At 49.3% G+C, this 15,485-nt stretch overlaps 1 protein-coding gene across 1 annotated transcript; it reads right to left on the reverse strand.

The window, feature by feature from the left end:
* Positions 1-536: 536 nt before the first annotated feature.
* Positions 537-11,249, reverse strand: LOC114040495 (voltage-dependent T-type calcium channel subunit alpha-1G-like; the record flags this gene model as incomplete). The annotated part of the gene is made up of 9 exons (XM_027858620.1): positions 11,222-11,249; positions 10,831-10,988; positions 10,482-10,615; positions 9,407-9,504; positions 6,821-6,980; positions 6,065-6,365; positions 5,713-5,805; positions 3,014-3,794; positions 537-907 (listed from the first exon to the last, which is right to left on the reverse strand). Coding segments are annotated over exons 1-9 (2,124 nt in total), but the record flags the coding sequence as incomplete, so codon positions are not given.
* Between the last annotated feature and the right edge of the window lie 4,236 nt (positions 11,250-15,485).

Raw genomic sequence — 15,485 nt, forward strand, 5'->3', positions numbered from 1 at the left:
CTCATCTAGAAAATGAGCTGGAGAAGGAAATGGCAAAGCACTCCAGTATCTCTGCCAGGAAAACCCCAAATGGGGTCATGAAGAGTCAGATAGGACTGAAACAACTTGACAATAACAACAGGTCTTGACCAGGGGGTCTTAACTTTTTTTGTGTCACAGACACCCTAGACAGTCTGGTGAACCTGTAGACCCCTCTCGGAATCATGTTTTCAAATGAATCAAATAAAATATATAGGATTACAAAAGAAACCAATCATAGTGAAAATAAAGATGTAATTTTTTTTTTCCCGTTCTAAGTTCATTTGAAGGACCCAGGCTAAGAATCCCTGGTCTAGAAGCAAGACTTCCTGAATCCCAGTTGTTTCCCCTTCCATTCTATTGTGTGGGAAGGAGGTAAGAGCAGGATAAATAAAATTATTCAGGTGTAGGTGGAAAGAAGTCAGCCAACCCCCAGCACCCCCCTCCCCCCAAAACAGGGTAGAAAGGAAAGGGGAAGGAAAATGGAGAGGAAGAGGAAGGGACCTTTCCATCTGTACCTGTTCATGATACTCGATGCCCATGCTGAGGGTATTGATAAGGATAGCTATCATAATCCCACGGCCAAAGTATTTGCTGTCCACAATCTTCCGAAAAGTCTCACAGACCAGCGTCCAGAAGGCCATCAAGGTGCTGGGCTCTTGGCCCTGGCCCTGGCTTGCCCCCCAGTGGGGGTCCCGGTGGTCACCATGCTGGGTATCCTGTGTGAACTCATAGATGCCCTCACTATCTGAGTCAAGCAGCTCTGGGTCCATCAGCTCAGCTTCTCCCGCCTGTGTTGGAGTACAGTAGGGACAGTTATCTGGGCCAGAGGCCCCATTATCTGCCTTCCCACAGGGGCTGGAAATCCTGCAGGAGCCTTGACAGGAACCTAGAACACAGGAGGTCAGAAGTCAGAGAGCTGTCCCTTGGACCAGGAGCCCAACTTTTGTAACCACATTAATAAAAAAAGAAATAAAAGAACCCCAGAAATAGACAGCTATTATGAGGCACAGATGGTCTCAAGTCTTCTGGAATCTTAAAAGATTGGAGCTGGATGGGGCATTGCAGACCCTACCATCAGTTCTCTCAATTACAGAAGAGGAAACTGAGGCTGAGAGAAAAGAAGGGACTTGGCCAGGGTCACACAGCTAATTTGTGGCAGAGTCAGGTCTCCTGACTCCTAGTCTAATGTTCTTTCCAACATACCATGCATCATCAACTTCTCAATTCCTCCCGCCCTTGTGACTTATTAGAATATGAAAATCAGGCGAAAAAACTATTTTAACAGAATTAGGCAATATCAGGGCAATGGAATGCTGACTATAGCATTTGGTTTATGAAGAGTATCTCTGTCTTATTTGTTTAGTTTACAGTGAAGATGACTCTCTATTGCACCATCCATGTTTGTTGATTTGTTTTGTGTTTGTTTGTTTTTGCTGAAGCCTAGGTTAAGCTGTTCAGGAAGGAGGTTCTTGGTTCCACCTTTGCCAGCAGATGAAAACCCTCCATTGTTGTCTCAACCCCATCCCAGCTGATGCCTGAATATCTTTCTCTTGGACTCAAGGGTGTGGGGTTAGAAAGAGCAACTTGGTCATTAAGGAGAAGACAAAAGGAAAGGAAGGAAGGAAGGAAAGAAGGAAGGAGGAAGGGAGGGAAGAAAGGAGAGAGGGAGGAAAGAAGAAAATAAAGAAGGAAGGAAGGAGAAAGGAGGGAATGAAGAAAGGAAGGGAGGAAAGAAGGAATGAGAAAAGAAGGAAGGAAAGAAGGAACGAGGGAAAGAGGGAGGAAGGGAGAAAGGGAGGAGAGAAAGAAAGAAGGAAGAAAGGAAGGAGGAAGGAAGGAAGGAAGAAAGAAAGGAAGGGAGGAAGGAAGGAGGGAGAAAAGAAGGAAGGAAGGGGGAAGGGAGGGAGGGAGGGAACAAGTATTTATTTAACACTTACTATCTGCCAGGCACTGTGCCTAGTGCTTTACAAATATTATCTCATTTGATCCTCACAACAACCCTGGGAAGTAGGTGCTATAATTATCCACATTTTACACAGTTGAGAAAACTGAGGCAAATATAGAATAAATGACTTGACCAGGATTATACAATTAGTAAAAGTATTTGAACTCGGTTTTTCTTGACTCCAGGACCAGTGTTCTATCCACTGTACCACCTAGCTTCCTCCTAAAGATAAACAGTAGGCTGATCTTGCTTGTAATTATATCCCCTGGATTACCCTGGATTATGCAAGTCTAAGGATGCAGTATCAAAAGCCCCTTCCTTTAGGAGGAGAGTATTTCTGGGGCCCACAGATCAGAAGCTCCTCAGCCTGGATGCCTGACAACATTTACATATCTCATTATCAGAGCGATGAATGGAAATGGTCAGCTCTATGCCTGGTTTTTGCCAAATGGGCGTTGGATCACTGGCCATGTCACTAAGAGATAGACAAGCAGAAGGGGCCATCTAGCACAAAATGCCTCCTCTAGTAAGCTTCCCTGATTACTCCTTTGTCTTCCCTTAGCATTTGAAAGATGCAGCTTTAGGCCAGTAGAGACCTTTAGCAACCACCTCATTTTACAGATGAGGAAATGGAGGCCCAGAGAGGAGAGCTCACTTGCACGAGATCCCACAGGGAGGTAGTAAGCAGTAATGCTGGAATTCTAACACAGGTCCTCTGGTTTGAAATCCATTGGTCTTTCCACTAAACACACCCAATTTGCGTGGCAGCTATTAATTCATGCTTGTTTACATAGCATCTCGATTTATAACTTTTAAGTCTATGTCCTCTGCATATGTTCTTCTTCCCCTATCGGATGGAGAGTCTCTGAGGGAAGGAAAGGCATTTCCTCCATCATCCTGAGTAATCCCAAAGTGTAGGGACAAAGCTTCTTCCATCAATCAGGCTAGACAGTCCCTTTTCTCTGTCTCCACCATCAGAACCCTGCACCAAAGGTTATTTCAAAGACATACCCAACCCCCAGTCAGCCCCACCTCCAAAGTGCTTACCTGTGCTTTGTGTCTCCAGCAGCTTGTGCATGGAACTGTAAGGTCCAGGTGGGATGTTGAGGTTGGTGAGAGTGGGGGGCCCAGAGACAGGGGTTGCCTCCACCAATGCCTTTTCCTTTAGCACCTTGGGTGGGGATCTGGAGTGCATGGTGGGGTATACCTTTCCTCCACCTGCATTCCTACCCGGACCCTCAGGAGAGGACCTGGGAGAGGCTGCTTGGCAGCGCAGGGGTTCTAGGTGGCAGTCAGCATGGTAGAAGCTATGGACAGATTCAGAACCCCCAGGAGACCCCCCAGGATGGGCACAGGTAGGAGGCGGAGGCAGCATGAGCCGACGGGTCTCGTTGGCATCACCATTACCACTTGGGCAATGGGACCCTGAGAGCTCCACATGCCAACCCAGAGATCGGTGATGGTGGTGGTGGTGAACCAGGTGATGAATGGATGGGCGATGACGGCGGGAACGGGGGCAACTCCCGCTTCTGGCGGGCTGGGTCTCAGAAACTCCTCGGCCACCAGGACTGGCTAGGAGGCCAGCTCGGGCCCCTACCACCCTGGAGGCCTGGGCCAGTCTCCGGGCAGCCTTCCGGAGAATGTACACCAGGTACTTGAGCAGCTCCTCATAACAGCTGCCCGGTTCAGAGAAGCTGGCCAACGTGCTGGCATTGGACAGGAATCGAACCCGCTGCTCCTTCATTAGCTGACTCTCTCTCTGCTTAGTCTCTGAGAACTGTGTGGCAATCACCACCAGGCAGAGGTTGATCATGAAGAAGGAGCCCACCTGTTGGGGAGGAGGTTTCAGAGGAGAGTAGAAATCATAGTATCAGGGCTTAGAGCTAAAAGGGGCACAGGGGGGGAACAAACATTTATACAGAGCCTACTATGTGCCACGCACTACACTAAGTGCTCAGTTTTTTTTTAAACACATATTATTTCATTTGATCCTCACAACAACCTTGTGAAATAGGGGCTATTATTATTCCCCATTTTACAATTAAAGAAACTGAGGCAAACAGATATTAAGTGACTCGCCCAGGATCACAGAGCTATCTGAGACCAGATTTGAACTCAGGTCTTCCTGATTCCAGGCCCAGCTCTTCATCAACTGTGCCACCATAGGAGACCTTCTAGTCCAATCCAGATGAACAAATTGAGACTAAGAAGAATTAAATGTCTGGCCCAAGGTCACGAATAGTAGAGCCAGGATTTAAATCCTCCCACTCTGAATTCAATGTTCTTTTCACCACATCAAAGGGAATAAAAAGGGAGGAGGGAAGAAATAGAAGGGATGAGTTATGGGAAGGGGGAAAGCATGAATTTAGTGACCCTCCCAGGGTTAGGCTGGGGAGGAGGAGATATGGTGGAACAACATGGAATCAGACAACCATAGCATTTCCAAGTTGGGTGGGACCCTAGAGATTAGCTATAGAACAAGACACATCCCTGGGTGATGGGGAGAGGGCTGAGGAACAGGGCAGCTAGTGGGGATGGAGAAGGGTGACTAAAAATGCCAGAATCCCATCTCCCTTTCTTTTCCTAGGCTGGCCTGGGACTGCCCACCACAGGTCCCATGAGTCCTACTCCAAGATCTGCCATGTCTCACCTGGGCCATAACCAGCCAATGCCACTGATACATCAGTTTTCCTATCTCACGCCCCTCCCATTCATGCCTCAGTTTCACCAGAAATCTGGGATGGCCACAACTGGGAAAACTACTCAGAATGAAGGACATGAATATTCATGATGACAAAGCAGATTTTTCTCCCCAGAGTCTGTCCTGATAATTATTATAATTAGCCTCATTAATGTATTTCAGGGCACTGTTTTGAGAGAGTTGTCATGGGTAGGTGTGGGAGAATAGAAACTGGTTCCCCCACCTGTCTGCCCAACCTCCCTCACCTAGACCCTTTCCTCCGCCAATCTTCAACCTCGAACAATCACAAAATTATGGAATAGTGTGAAACATTTCTTCCTTTTCATTGTGACCTCTTTTCTCAGAAAGAAGACAACAATTAAATTGGCCCCAGTGGTCAGATGTCTCTGGCCAGGCTGGGCAACTCTTCTGTATACTTGACAGAGCTGAGGGAAGGAAAGATTATCCTCTAGGGTGTCTTCTCCTGATCTGTCCCTGTCTCTATTCTACCTGTCTATGTTTGTCACACTAGCTCTCTCTCTCTGTCTCAGTTTTCTTTTTTTCTGGGGCTTGTCTGGGATATTAAGAATGGTGTCTATGTTTCTGCCTTTCTCTGTATTTATCTGTCCTCTGTCTTTCTCTGCAGAAGGAGTTCTTGACCTGGAGTCCATGGACCCTCTCCTTGACCCTGCCAAGGTGTTCATAGATAGATTTTAGAGAGCACCTCAACTTGGATGGAGGAAAATGACACCTTTATTTTCATTGACATCTGACTGAAATTTAACATTTCCTCTAATTATAAATGTAGGCAACAAACTATATGCTGCAAAGGGATCCATAGGCTTCATTAGACTGACAGTGAGGAGCACAATCCAAAAAAAGTTTAGAATCTCTGCACTGGAGCTTATCCTAAGAGCTGGGGGATGGGAGGATTCAGAGGGAGTGACCCTTCCTTTCTAGGAAAGACTGGCAAGTCTCCTGCCCAACCTGTTCCTTACCTCTTCTCCCAAGGACTACCCAATCCCAGGACCCACGCCTTCCCATCCCAACCAGAGGAGCCACTCACAATGATGAGAAGAATGAAGTAGATGAAGTTGTAGAAGGAATGAGCATCCATCACAAAGTACATGATGTCTACCCAGCCCTCGAGCGTGATGACCTGGAGAAGATGAAGAGGCCTCGAGTCATCTCTTGGGAGCTCACGCTATGTGGAGGGGAGCATGGGGAGGGAGACTCACTGAGATGAGTGTGGTCCACACACAGTCTGGAGTCATCTTTGTAGGGGTCTATACCCACAACCCCAAGAAGACCCCTCTGAGCTAGGATCTGAGTCCTGGGGCCTTAATTCAGGGGGCATCTTAGGGGTCTGAGGTTCTTGAATCCAGGTCCCCATGCTGCCCATTTATACACACACACACCTGGAAGATGGCGATCCAGGCATAGCCGATATTGTCGAAGTTGATGGCTCCCTTGAAGGGGTTGTGCTCACCAGCGGAGCAGTTGGTATAATACTGGTTCCAGTTGACACAGGTAGTATTACTAGAGCTGTTGTAGGCGTCATAGTCAAGGCCACAAGGAGGGCCACCACCCCCTTCTCCTCGAAGCGTGGGGACGCTTCGACAGGAACGCATCCCATTCTCCCGAGGTTGGGAGCAGATGAAAGGGCTCTCGTCCTCATTCTCAGTCTGATAGTAGCGTTCTAGGTCCACACTCAGAGGGCTGTGGGGTGGGGAGGGAGTCAGGGATGAGGCTAGGGGAGTGGGGAAGGGTGTCAGAGGTAAAACCCAAGGTGGGAGCACAAGAGAGTAAGATGCAGGGGGAAGGGGGACAGGGATGGAAGGGCAAGTGAACAGGGGATGATATGGTGGAGGGCAAGGAGCAGGAAGGCAGGGAAATGGAGTAAGGGGAAGTGGGACATATAAGCAGCAGGAAAATAGGTATGGGCTGGTAGACAGGGAGCATGGTAGCAAGGATAGGGGAGGATAGCCTAGAGTTGGTGTGTGAAGGGCTATCCTAGGGATTAGGGTGAGAAATATCAAGAAAAAAAATTGGGGATCTGGAAGCTAGTAGAAACAGGGAGTGAGGATGTGCAGGAAGAAAAGATGACCTAACCCCAAGTCCCAAAGAGTCTCCCCCTACCATCTCCCAGGTACCCTAACCATCCCTATACTCACATGCTGAAATTCTCTGGAAGGAAGCATCGGTTTCGAAGGAGCCCAGCCCAGAGCTGAACCCCAACAATGCCAAAGATGAAGAAGACGAAGAAACAGAGAAGGAGGACATTGCCCAACATGGGCAAGGTGTCTAGCAGCAAAGTGACCAGGATTCGCATACCTAGAGGGTGGGCAGAGGCTGCACTGTGGGGGCAGAAAGGGGGGAGGCAGCAGAGAGGCCCCAGAATTGGTGCAGTAGGTTAAGCATCCAGAGACAGAATTTAATCAAGGACTTCCTAGGACAGTCCAATCCAGCCTGCCTTGGGCTGAGGGGACTCTGAGGGGAAAAGGGTTGGGGGCCCATTTCTTTTTCTTTTGGGGGAGAGGAAGGGAACAAATAGTTATTAAGTGTCTGCTATGTGCCAAGCACTTTGCTAAGTGCTTTACAAATATTTTCTCACCTGATCCTCACAACAACCCTGCAAAGCATGTACTATTATTATCCCAATTTTATAATTGAGGAAACTGAGGTAGACAGTGGTTAAATGATTTCTCCAGGGTCACATATCTAGTAAGTGTCTGAGGCTAGATTTGAACTTGGGTCTGTTTGACTCCAGGCCTAGCCTCTATCTACTGTACCACCTAGCTAGAACAATAGACAAATGATTCATGATTACTTTTCATCTGGGGCTCTCTTTAGACCCTAAAATTCCTTCCTTCCCCTCTAAGTCTCCTTACTTGCCAAGATAATAAACGCCACCCATTCCTCTTCTCCCCTTCACTGTCAGAATTGTCTGGCCATTCCAAATGTCTCTGAGTTGGATCACCAGGGAAACAGAGGCAGAAAGCAAGGTAGGATGGCAGCTTGCTGGACTACCACCATCTCTATGCTGCCCATAACTGCCTAAACCAAACCTGCCCCAGTATCTCCTCTCTCTTTCCTTCCAGATTTCGGCCCTTCATTCCCAGAATACACCCCTTCTCCCCTTTAGAATCCACTAATTTGGAGTCCTAATCTTGTGATCAGGATGAATCAATGGAGACGTAAACCTGACATTCACAGAAATTGATCTAAGACTGACATTTCCTCTGCTATTCTCCCTCCCCTAAATCATTGATCTCTCTGACTCTCACGCACCCCATTAAAGGAAGGCTTTCCTCTCTTCTTCTTGCAGTTTTATGACTCAATCAGACTGCTTTTGTATATGGTCTGAATCTGCCCTGACCCTTCCTTAAGTCCCTTCCTTACTGCCCAGACCTCTTTTAGAAGAGTTAGGCCTCCTGTGTTTCCCTCTCCACAAACAATTAACAGAATTGGTCTATCCGTGTGACTGCAGCCAGCCTCCCCTGCACAACATCTTACCACCCCCCCGCCCCAGGCTTCTTCGTTGCCTCCCCCCTTTCCCAAATCCACCGCACAGCAGCAGAGATCAATTCTTCAGGGTTTGCATTAAGGGAATTACACTGGTGGTTAGACAGAGGCCAGTAAATCAGCCATCCGTCACTTGAGGTGGGGGTGAAAGTGGGGGATGCTACACCCTAGATGTCTGGAGCTACTGTTAACACCTACACAGCAGAACACCTGGAGACACGTTTAACATTTGACTCCCCTGAGGCACTTAACATCGAATCATCCAGAGAAACACTGGCGCACACACACACACACACACACAGTGTCACATGCAGCTGTCATCGCTCAGACACACACCAGGACTCTGACACAACCATCTAGAAGCACAGCTGACCAACCCTGCCCCACCCCCACCTCCTCTCCCACCCAGTACAGCAAGGCCCATCTATGTACTGGTTCACCTATATAGGGGCCCAGGATCTGGACTCTGGAGCTATGTTGGGGGATGGAGAAGTTCAAGGGGGAAGGCAGTGAGTTGAGGCTGCCAAAGCTGCTCTGGCTCCATATTCCAAAGCTTCGCCATCTCTGGTTTAATTTAGATAATGGCTCTAGTGAATGTTCCAAATGGGGTGAGGGAGGAGGAAGAAAGCCACAGGCAAAGGGGACTACCACTGGGGAACTAAAGGAAAGTCATAGGCAAGGGGTGGGGGTGGGATTCAAGAGCAACCCAGACTGGGGACTGCTGCTATAGCTTTGTACCTTATCCCCTTCCAAGCTTATGAGGCATGGAGAAGGAAAAAGGGGAAAGGGAGAGCAGTGCATCTTCTTGAAATTGACCCAAAAATCTGGAGGAGAAGTATTGCTCTAAACCTTAATGAAATAAAGAACAGTCTGGTAGAGATTCCCACATGTTCTCTATACCCCCACCTCCTGTCCTAGCACTTCCATTGTCCTACTCTCTCTCTCTCTCTCTCTCTCTCTCTCTCTCTCTCTCAGATCACTACTTCCCAAGAGATCAGTTGTCACAGCCCCAGAGGCAGATTTCAAGTTCTATTACAGCCTTACTGAATCCCTTTGATTTGTCCCCAACAGACACACATACACCCACAGTTGCTCCTGTCTCCATCCCTCCCCTCCACCTCCACCCCGTCCCAACCATCTTCTCGAATAACGGGGAAGGTCCTTTTGGGGGAGGAGGAGGGAGAGGGGGTGCATTTCTTCTTCTTCCCACTTGCCCAAGGGAGAGGATCACTCACTGGGAACTCGGTTAATGGCTCGAAGAGGCCGTAACACTCTGACAGTCCGAACAGCAGAGAAACTGACATTCTGAAGGTCCAGGGAGTATTCAAGCATCCTGTAGGAGAAAGGCCAATATTCAGGGGACACCGAGAGATCAGAATACTGAAGTCCGCTGGGAGTTCAGACAAAGGCAAAGGTTAGAATCATAAAACGACAGAGCTAAAAGTGACTTGAGAGATTAGCTAGTGCAACTCTTCTTGTTTTACGGATGAGGGAATAGAGGCACAGAGCGATAAAGAGACTTGACCAATGTAGCACAACGGTGGTGGCTCTGGGCCCAGAATCATCCTCTCCTGCCTCTTAGAATGGTGCTTTTCCCGCTACACAAGTAGCTAGAAACAATACAGGGCTCAATGCCCTCCCCCCTCAAGGGACTCAGAGAGGTTATTTCTCTCTTTGGATAAGATGACAACTATGGTGCCATCCCAAATTAACATTCGTGATTGGTTAGGGATAAAACAGTCCCAAAGCTGAGGATCCATGTAATGACAAGAGATAGGACCTGTGATTTCACTGGCACAGGGAAGTTGCTCCATCATTGTAGGTTGACACCTTGCCTGCAATTCGTAGTCTTATGGAGTTTCATAGAACACTAAGAGGTTAAGTGACTTTGCCCAGTGTCACACAGTCAGGATAAGTCAGAGTCAGGACTTGAACTCAGATCTTCCTGGCTAGGAGGACAGCTCCCCATCTACTAAGTCATACTGCTCCTTTTAAATTTTTTTTTTTATTTTTAGGATAAACATATACAGAGAGAAACTTAGAGCCCTGGGGCAGGAATGTGATTCCTTGGTGACATCCCCATTACTCCAGCCTGGCCTGTAGGTGTGAAGTGATGCTTCCATATCACTCTCAGGATGGAAAATCACTAAATCAAGTTGAAGAGACAAGGGGGAGAAAGGGACAAGGGATGTAGTTCACCCCAGACTCTGGGACTGGGAAGAATATCAGCAAACAGGAGGAGCTACTTCATCAATTGGCCTTGAACCTGGGAAGCAGAAGAACAGAGTTTCTAGAACGCCTGACACTCACCCTGCAATGACGATGAAAAAGTCCAGTCGGTTCCAGGTGTCTCCCAAGTAACACTTCTTTCCGAAGATGCCCAAGGCAACCATCTTCACCACCATCTCCACAGCGAAGAAGGCGAAGATGAAGTCGTCAAAGGCCTGAGAGTGGGGAGGGGGCTGGGATCAACTCTGAATGGGGAAGGGCTAGAACTAAGGAGAGGCCACAGTGGTGGAGAGGAGGCCTGCTCCCGGAGGGGCAATGGTGCTGCAGGATCGGGGGGACTGTGGTTCACACAGAGCAGAAATTTGGAACTTAGGTACTGACCTCCCCAATGCTCCTGTGACCTCGGGCCCCCTCCCCACCGCTAACACACCTGCAAGATCCGGCAGCGCTGGGAGTCGCAGGCGATGTCCTCGCACGGCTGAAACATGCCCAGCGTCACGCAGTTCAGCAGGATAACCAGCATGCTGACCCGTTCGAACCAGGTTCGGTAGGGGTCAAGGTCACAACGGGGCACGGGTGTGAGTTTAACTCTTCACCCCCCTACATCCTCTCTCTGTGCTACCCATCCACCCATCCACTCCTGCCTATGTATGTGAGAGAGAGAAAATCCAAGTGGCTACCTGGCAGAAAGATGTGGGACAGGAAAAGACAGACCTACTATGGAGAAAACCCGGTCTAGTTGGACAGATGGTCTGAGATATGGGCCAGCGGAGACCTCACTGAGTGCTCGAGATTCTAGATCCAGCCCAGCCCAGTCCTACCTCTGCCCCCTATGCCTGGTGGAGCCATCTCGAGGAGTGGGGAGTCGTGGGGTTACAGGCCCAGACAGACTCCTGCCCTCAGGCACGGACAGCGAACAGACCCCACACACATAATTATGCACAGTCACACACTCCATCAGACTCTCCTGCGCCCTGCCTGACATAAGGCACAGCGTGGGCCCAGTGGACCGTCACTGGGGACAGGCTCTTGGAGGCTGGGGAATGGCTGGGTGTCTTTCCCACATTGCTGAATCCTCCTCTTTGCCCTCCAGGCTCAGACTGAGGGAAGGGCTGTCCTGTGAAGCAGGAGAAGTCTGGAATGACCTCTGCAAGGTTGAGTAATTCTACCCCCAGAAACGAAGAAAGCGATGCGACTCGAACCCCAAACCTCAGAGATCCTTTTTTGCCATTTTTAAAACGTGAAATGTCTCTGTCCTTGGAGAATAGAGAAGAGGCCGAGGTGAGGGACATAGAGAGTAGAGGTTGGGAGAAGTGAAGGAGGATGAAATAGACCCGCAGAGAGGCGGGGTTGGAGATCTCTCTCTCCCCACCGATGTTCAGAGCTGCGCAAAGTGCGCCCTTTGAGGGCTAGAACCGGTTCCCCGACGGTGAAGCTGTGCATAATAATCAGTGGTGGAGAAGGAGGCGACAGCATTTGGCTAAGCAGTTCTATTAGGCAGACCACTCTTCCAAGCTTAGCCCTAGCATTCAGTAATATTTCACGTTCCTCCCTACCCTAAATTCTGGGTCCAGCTCAGATCCTGTGCCTATCCAGGTTCTGCAGGTCCTCTTCCCTCTCTTCCAGCCTCCAATCCCCAAACCTCTGGCACCTGCAATGCCCCTTCCCATCTGTGCCCAAACAATAATGATTTTCCAATAGTTAACTGTCAGAAGATGAGGGGTTGGGGGAAACAGGCGGTGAGGAAAAGACGGAAAAGAGTGCTCTGTTTCCATGGAACCATTTCTTTGAGTAAAGCTGAAGCTGGTGGATCTCTCCCCAGAGCAGGGGTCAGCCAGAGTTCATGGGGCGGGAGAGGGGGTGCTGAGGCGCGGGGTGCAGGGTGAGCTGCCAGGCTTCCTAGAAGCTCTGGGCTCCCGATTTCCCTTCGCCCCCACGCCTGTTCAACCTCTCCTCGGAGTCTTCTGGGAAGGAGGTCAGAGCCCAGAAGAGCTGTCACACCCTTCTTTCCCTGGGACTGTCCCCTCTTCTGCCCTACACAGGAGGTGGTCCTCCCCTATGGCTTTCCCCAGGAGGGTGAGGGTGGAAGCAAGAATTCAAAGTGAAGGCTTCTCAGCTAGGAAAGAGGGTGTGGGAGTGCCTTGGGAAGCCCAACCAGGGTTTACCTGAATGAGAGTGGGTGGGTGGCTCTGTTTGGAAGAGGAGCCGGATGGAGCAGATAACACACACACAGCTTGGCAGGATGACTCCCATAGCACTTTGCTCATGCTTCTCTTACAACATTGGCCATACTCTGCCTGTAGTATAATTATATGTGTTCCTGTCTCGTTTTCCCTACTTAGAGTTTAAACTCCTAGAGGGCAGGGATCTTGTCTTACTTTTCTTTGTACCTCACCCACCCCCACCCCCACAGTACCTTGTGCAGAATAAATTCAAGTATCAATGGTTTGCTGAATGAATAAATTCCCCCTTCATACACCCACTGGAGACCAGAAATGGTCTCCCTCTTCAAGGTTTCCCTCCTCCTCCTTACAGTGGTGATGAGCAAACAATTGTGTTTCCCAGGCTGGGATGGAGATAGGATGGGTGGGAAGTAAGACCATCAAAAGAGTTTCTCCCAACCAACTCCCAAAAGTTGTTGGACAGGAGGGTGCTTCCAGACCCAGTAACTGGGATAACTTACTTGCCTCCAGCTTGAGCCAGGAGAGTCTCACCTTTTAGGAAACAACCAGAAACAATGTGAGGCACCAGACTCTTGAAGAAGAGGGTGATTATGGGATGCAGACTATCTCTCTCTCATCCGCTGGAGCCTAGTGTTATGACTGGGGAGGGGTGATAGGGAAGGAGCTTAGTGAGATCCATGAACCTATATCAGTGATCACTAAGGTTCCTTCTAGCTCTAAATCTAAAATTGTATGAGTGCTAACACACACACACTAACACACACATTTTTACGACCCGAAAGGTGTGAACATTTATGGGGGAAGTGTAAGGAGAAGAAGCAAGGACAGTGCTGTCTGTCCTCTGTGGAACTCCCCTTCCCCCCAAAAGAAACTGAGGCAGGGGCCTGACATAGACTAGAGGTCCCCCTTCCCTCAGCCACACACAGAACATAGAGTATTTAAGTTTCAAGGGACCTCACTCAGAATCTTCACTTGACAGATAAGGAAAATGAGGCCAAAGAAAGGAAATGACCTGTTCAAGATCATTCAACTATGGAAACATCTTCTAAAGTGTCTCCTGAGGCCCAACCAGAAGGCATCTTCAGAAAGCTTCTATCCCCTTTTCTGTTTCATCCTCTCCCACTTGACTAGCCCCAGATTCACAGAAGTAAGCAGAAGAGAAATTGAGGCACCAGGAAATTGGAGTTGGAATATGTTTTATTGTCCCCAGGTCAGTATAACCACTGACTGGACTGAACCCAACAATGCTGGACTCCTAGTTGGGTGTCCTTCTTTCCCCCATCCCAGGGTGGGGCTCATTTCCATAGGAACAGAGCTCCATGTCACTGTGTGATGTTCCTTTTGTTGCCATAGCAATAATAGGATGTGTCTAGGTTGGTGTTGATTTGTTGTCATGGTAACTGAGGTGACCCCCTTCCCCTAAGGCTGCTCTCCAATTCTCTAGTGGGGAAGGAAAAGTAGGAAGGAGGGGGGGAACACAGGTTGCCAGGTGGGGAGGGGGGAAGAAACCATGTGATATATCCTATGGCAACCAAGAGAACAGGGGACACTGGTTGCCATAGTGACTGAGAGAGACCTGTGCAGTCACGTGGCCACTGTTGCCATGGTGACTCTCCAGGCTGGAGTGGCTCCGAAAGGAGGGGGGAAGGGAAACTGGAGGAGCACTCTCCTTCACACCGTAGGTCCAGCCCCCCTCCTCCCCACAATCTAGAGGAAGAAAGCAGAGGCAGGAGAAACACCTCATTTCCATCCTCCTTTCATGGAAGAGCCTTCTCACAGGGTATTTGAACTCATCCTAAATAACCTTACCTTGGCCAACCACTAGGGGAAAAGGATGAGAAGAGCAGGACACAAGAAGGAGAGAGCCCCCGGGGTTCTGGCAACTTCAATAATCACGTGGGAACAAAAGCTACCCAACCTCAGTAAGAGCAAGGAACAACCACGTTCTTTAGGGTGGGGACTTTAGGGTGGGCAGGAAGGGAATCATCTGCCAACTAAGGTTGGAGAGGTCCATGGCCCTAGCAGTGCCCCTCGGTCAGATACTGCTGTCTTCCCCCCACCACAAACATATACACTGCTTGTGTCTTTCTCCCCTCTCCGGTGTGTGGGTGTGTGGGGAGAGAGATTTCTAGCTGAACTGAAAAAAAAAATGCCAAAAAAGACAGCTAGCTCCACCCAGAGACATAGATACAGAGACAGAGAAGGAGAGAGAGACAGCAGGCCTACTGAAATCTTTGGGAGGGAAAGGGGGCCAGAAATCTTATTCAAGCATCTATGACTGTATGTGCGTGCATGTGCATGTGTGCGAGAGTGAGGGTTTATGCCTGTATGTGTGCAAGCATGTGTGTGTGTGTGTGTGTGTGTGTGTTGCTGTATGAGTGCCTGTGTGTGTGAGTGGTTGTGTCTGTCGCCATCCTGGCTGAGGCCAGCAGGGTGGGGTGAAGAGCTGGAGCCTGAGCAGCTGGAGGGGTGTGGGGAGGGGGGAATCCTAGGACTGGCTCCAACTGGGGCCACGAGTAAGAGTAGCTGGGGAGTCCCCAACTTGGGAAGGGGAGGGGAAGGAGGTGCCTTAATGCAAGAAGTCTGTATGGCAGATTTGAGGTAGGAGACCTTTTCCACGCCTCCTCCTTTATGGACTCCATCTCAAGCTTCTCAGAGCCCTCAAGCCTTTCCCCAGCACCCCAAGTCTTTTTTTCACACCCCACATCCTGGAGAGTCCATGGACCTGAAACTAAGAGGTGGCAATCAGGAGATGAGACAGAAAGTGCTCAACTCCCCAATTTCTTTTGGGGGGTCAGGACAGAGATTAGGGTAATATGACATCCTATAAAGCCTCACTCTTCACATTCCAGTCCCTGGTGAGAGACAGGTAAGGCAGGAAATCAAAGACCCTCTAAGGGGA

The sequence above is a fragment of the Vombatus ursinus genome, unplaced genomic scaffold, assembly GCF_900497805.2.
Source record: "Vombatus ursinus unplaced genomic scaffold, bare-nosed wombat genome assembly UNPS02013242.1, whole genome shotgun sequence".
Lineage (NCBI taxonomy): Eukaryota > Metazoa > Chordata > Mammalia > Diprotodontia > Vombatidae > Vombatus > Vombatus ursinus.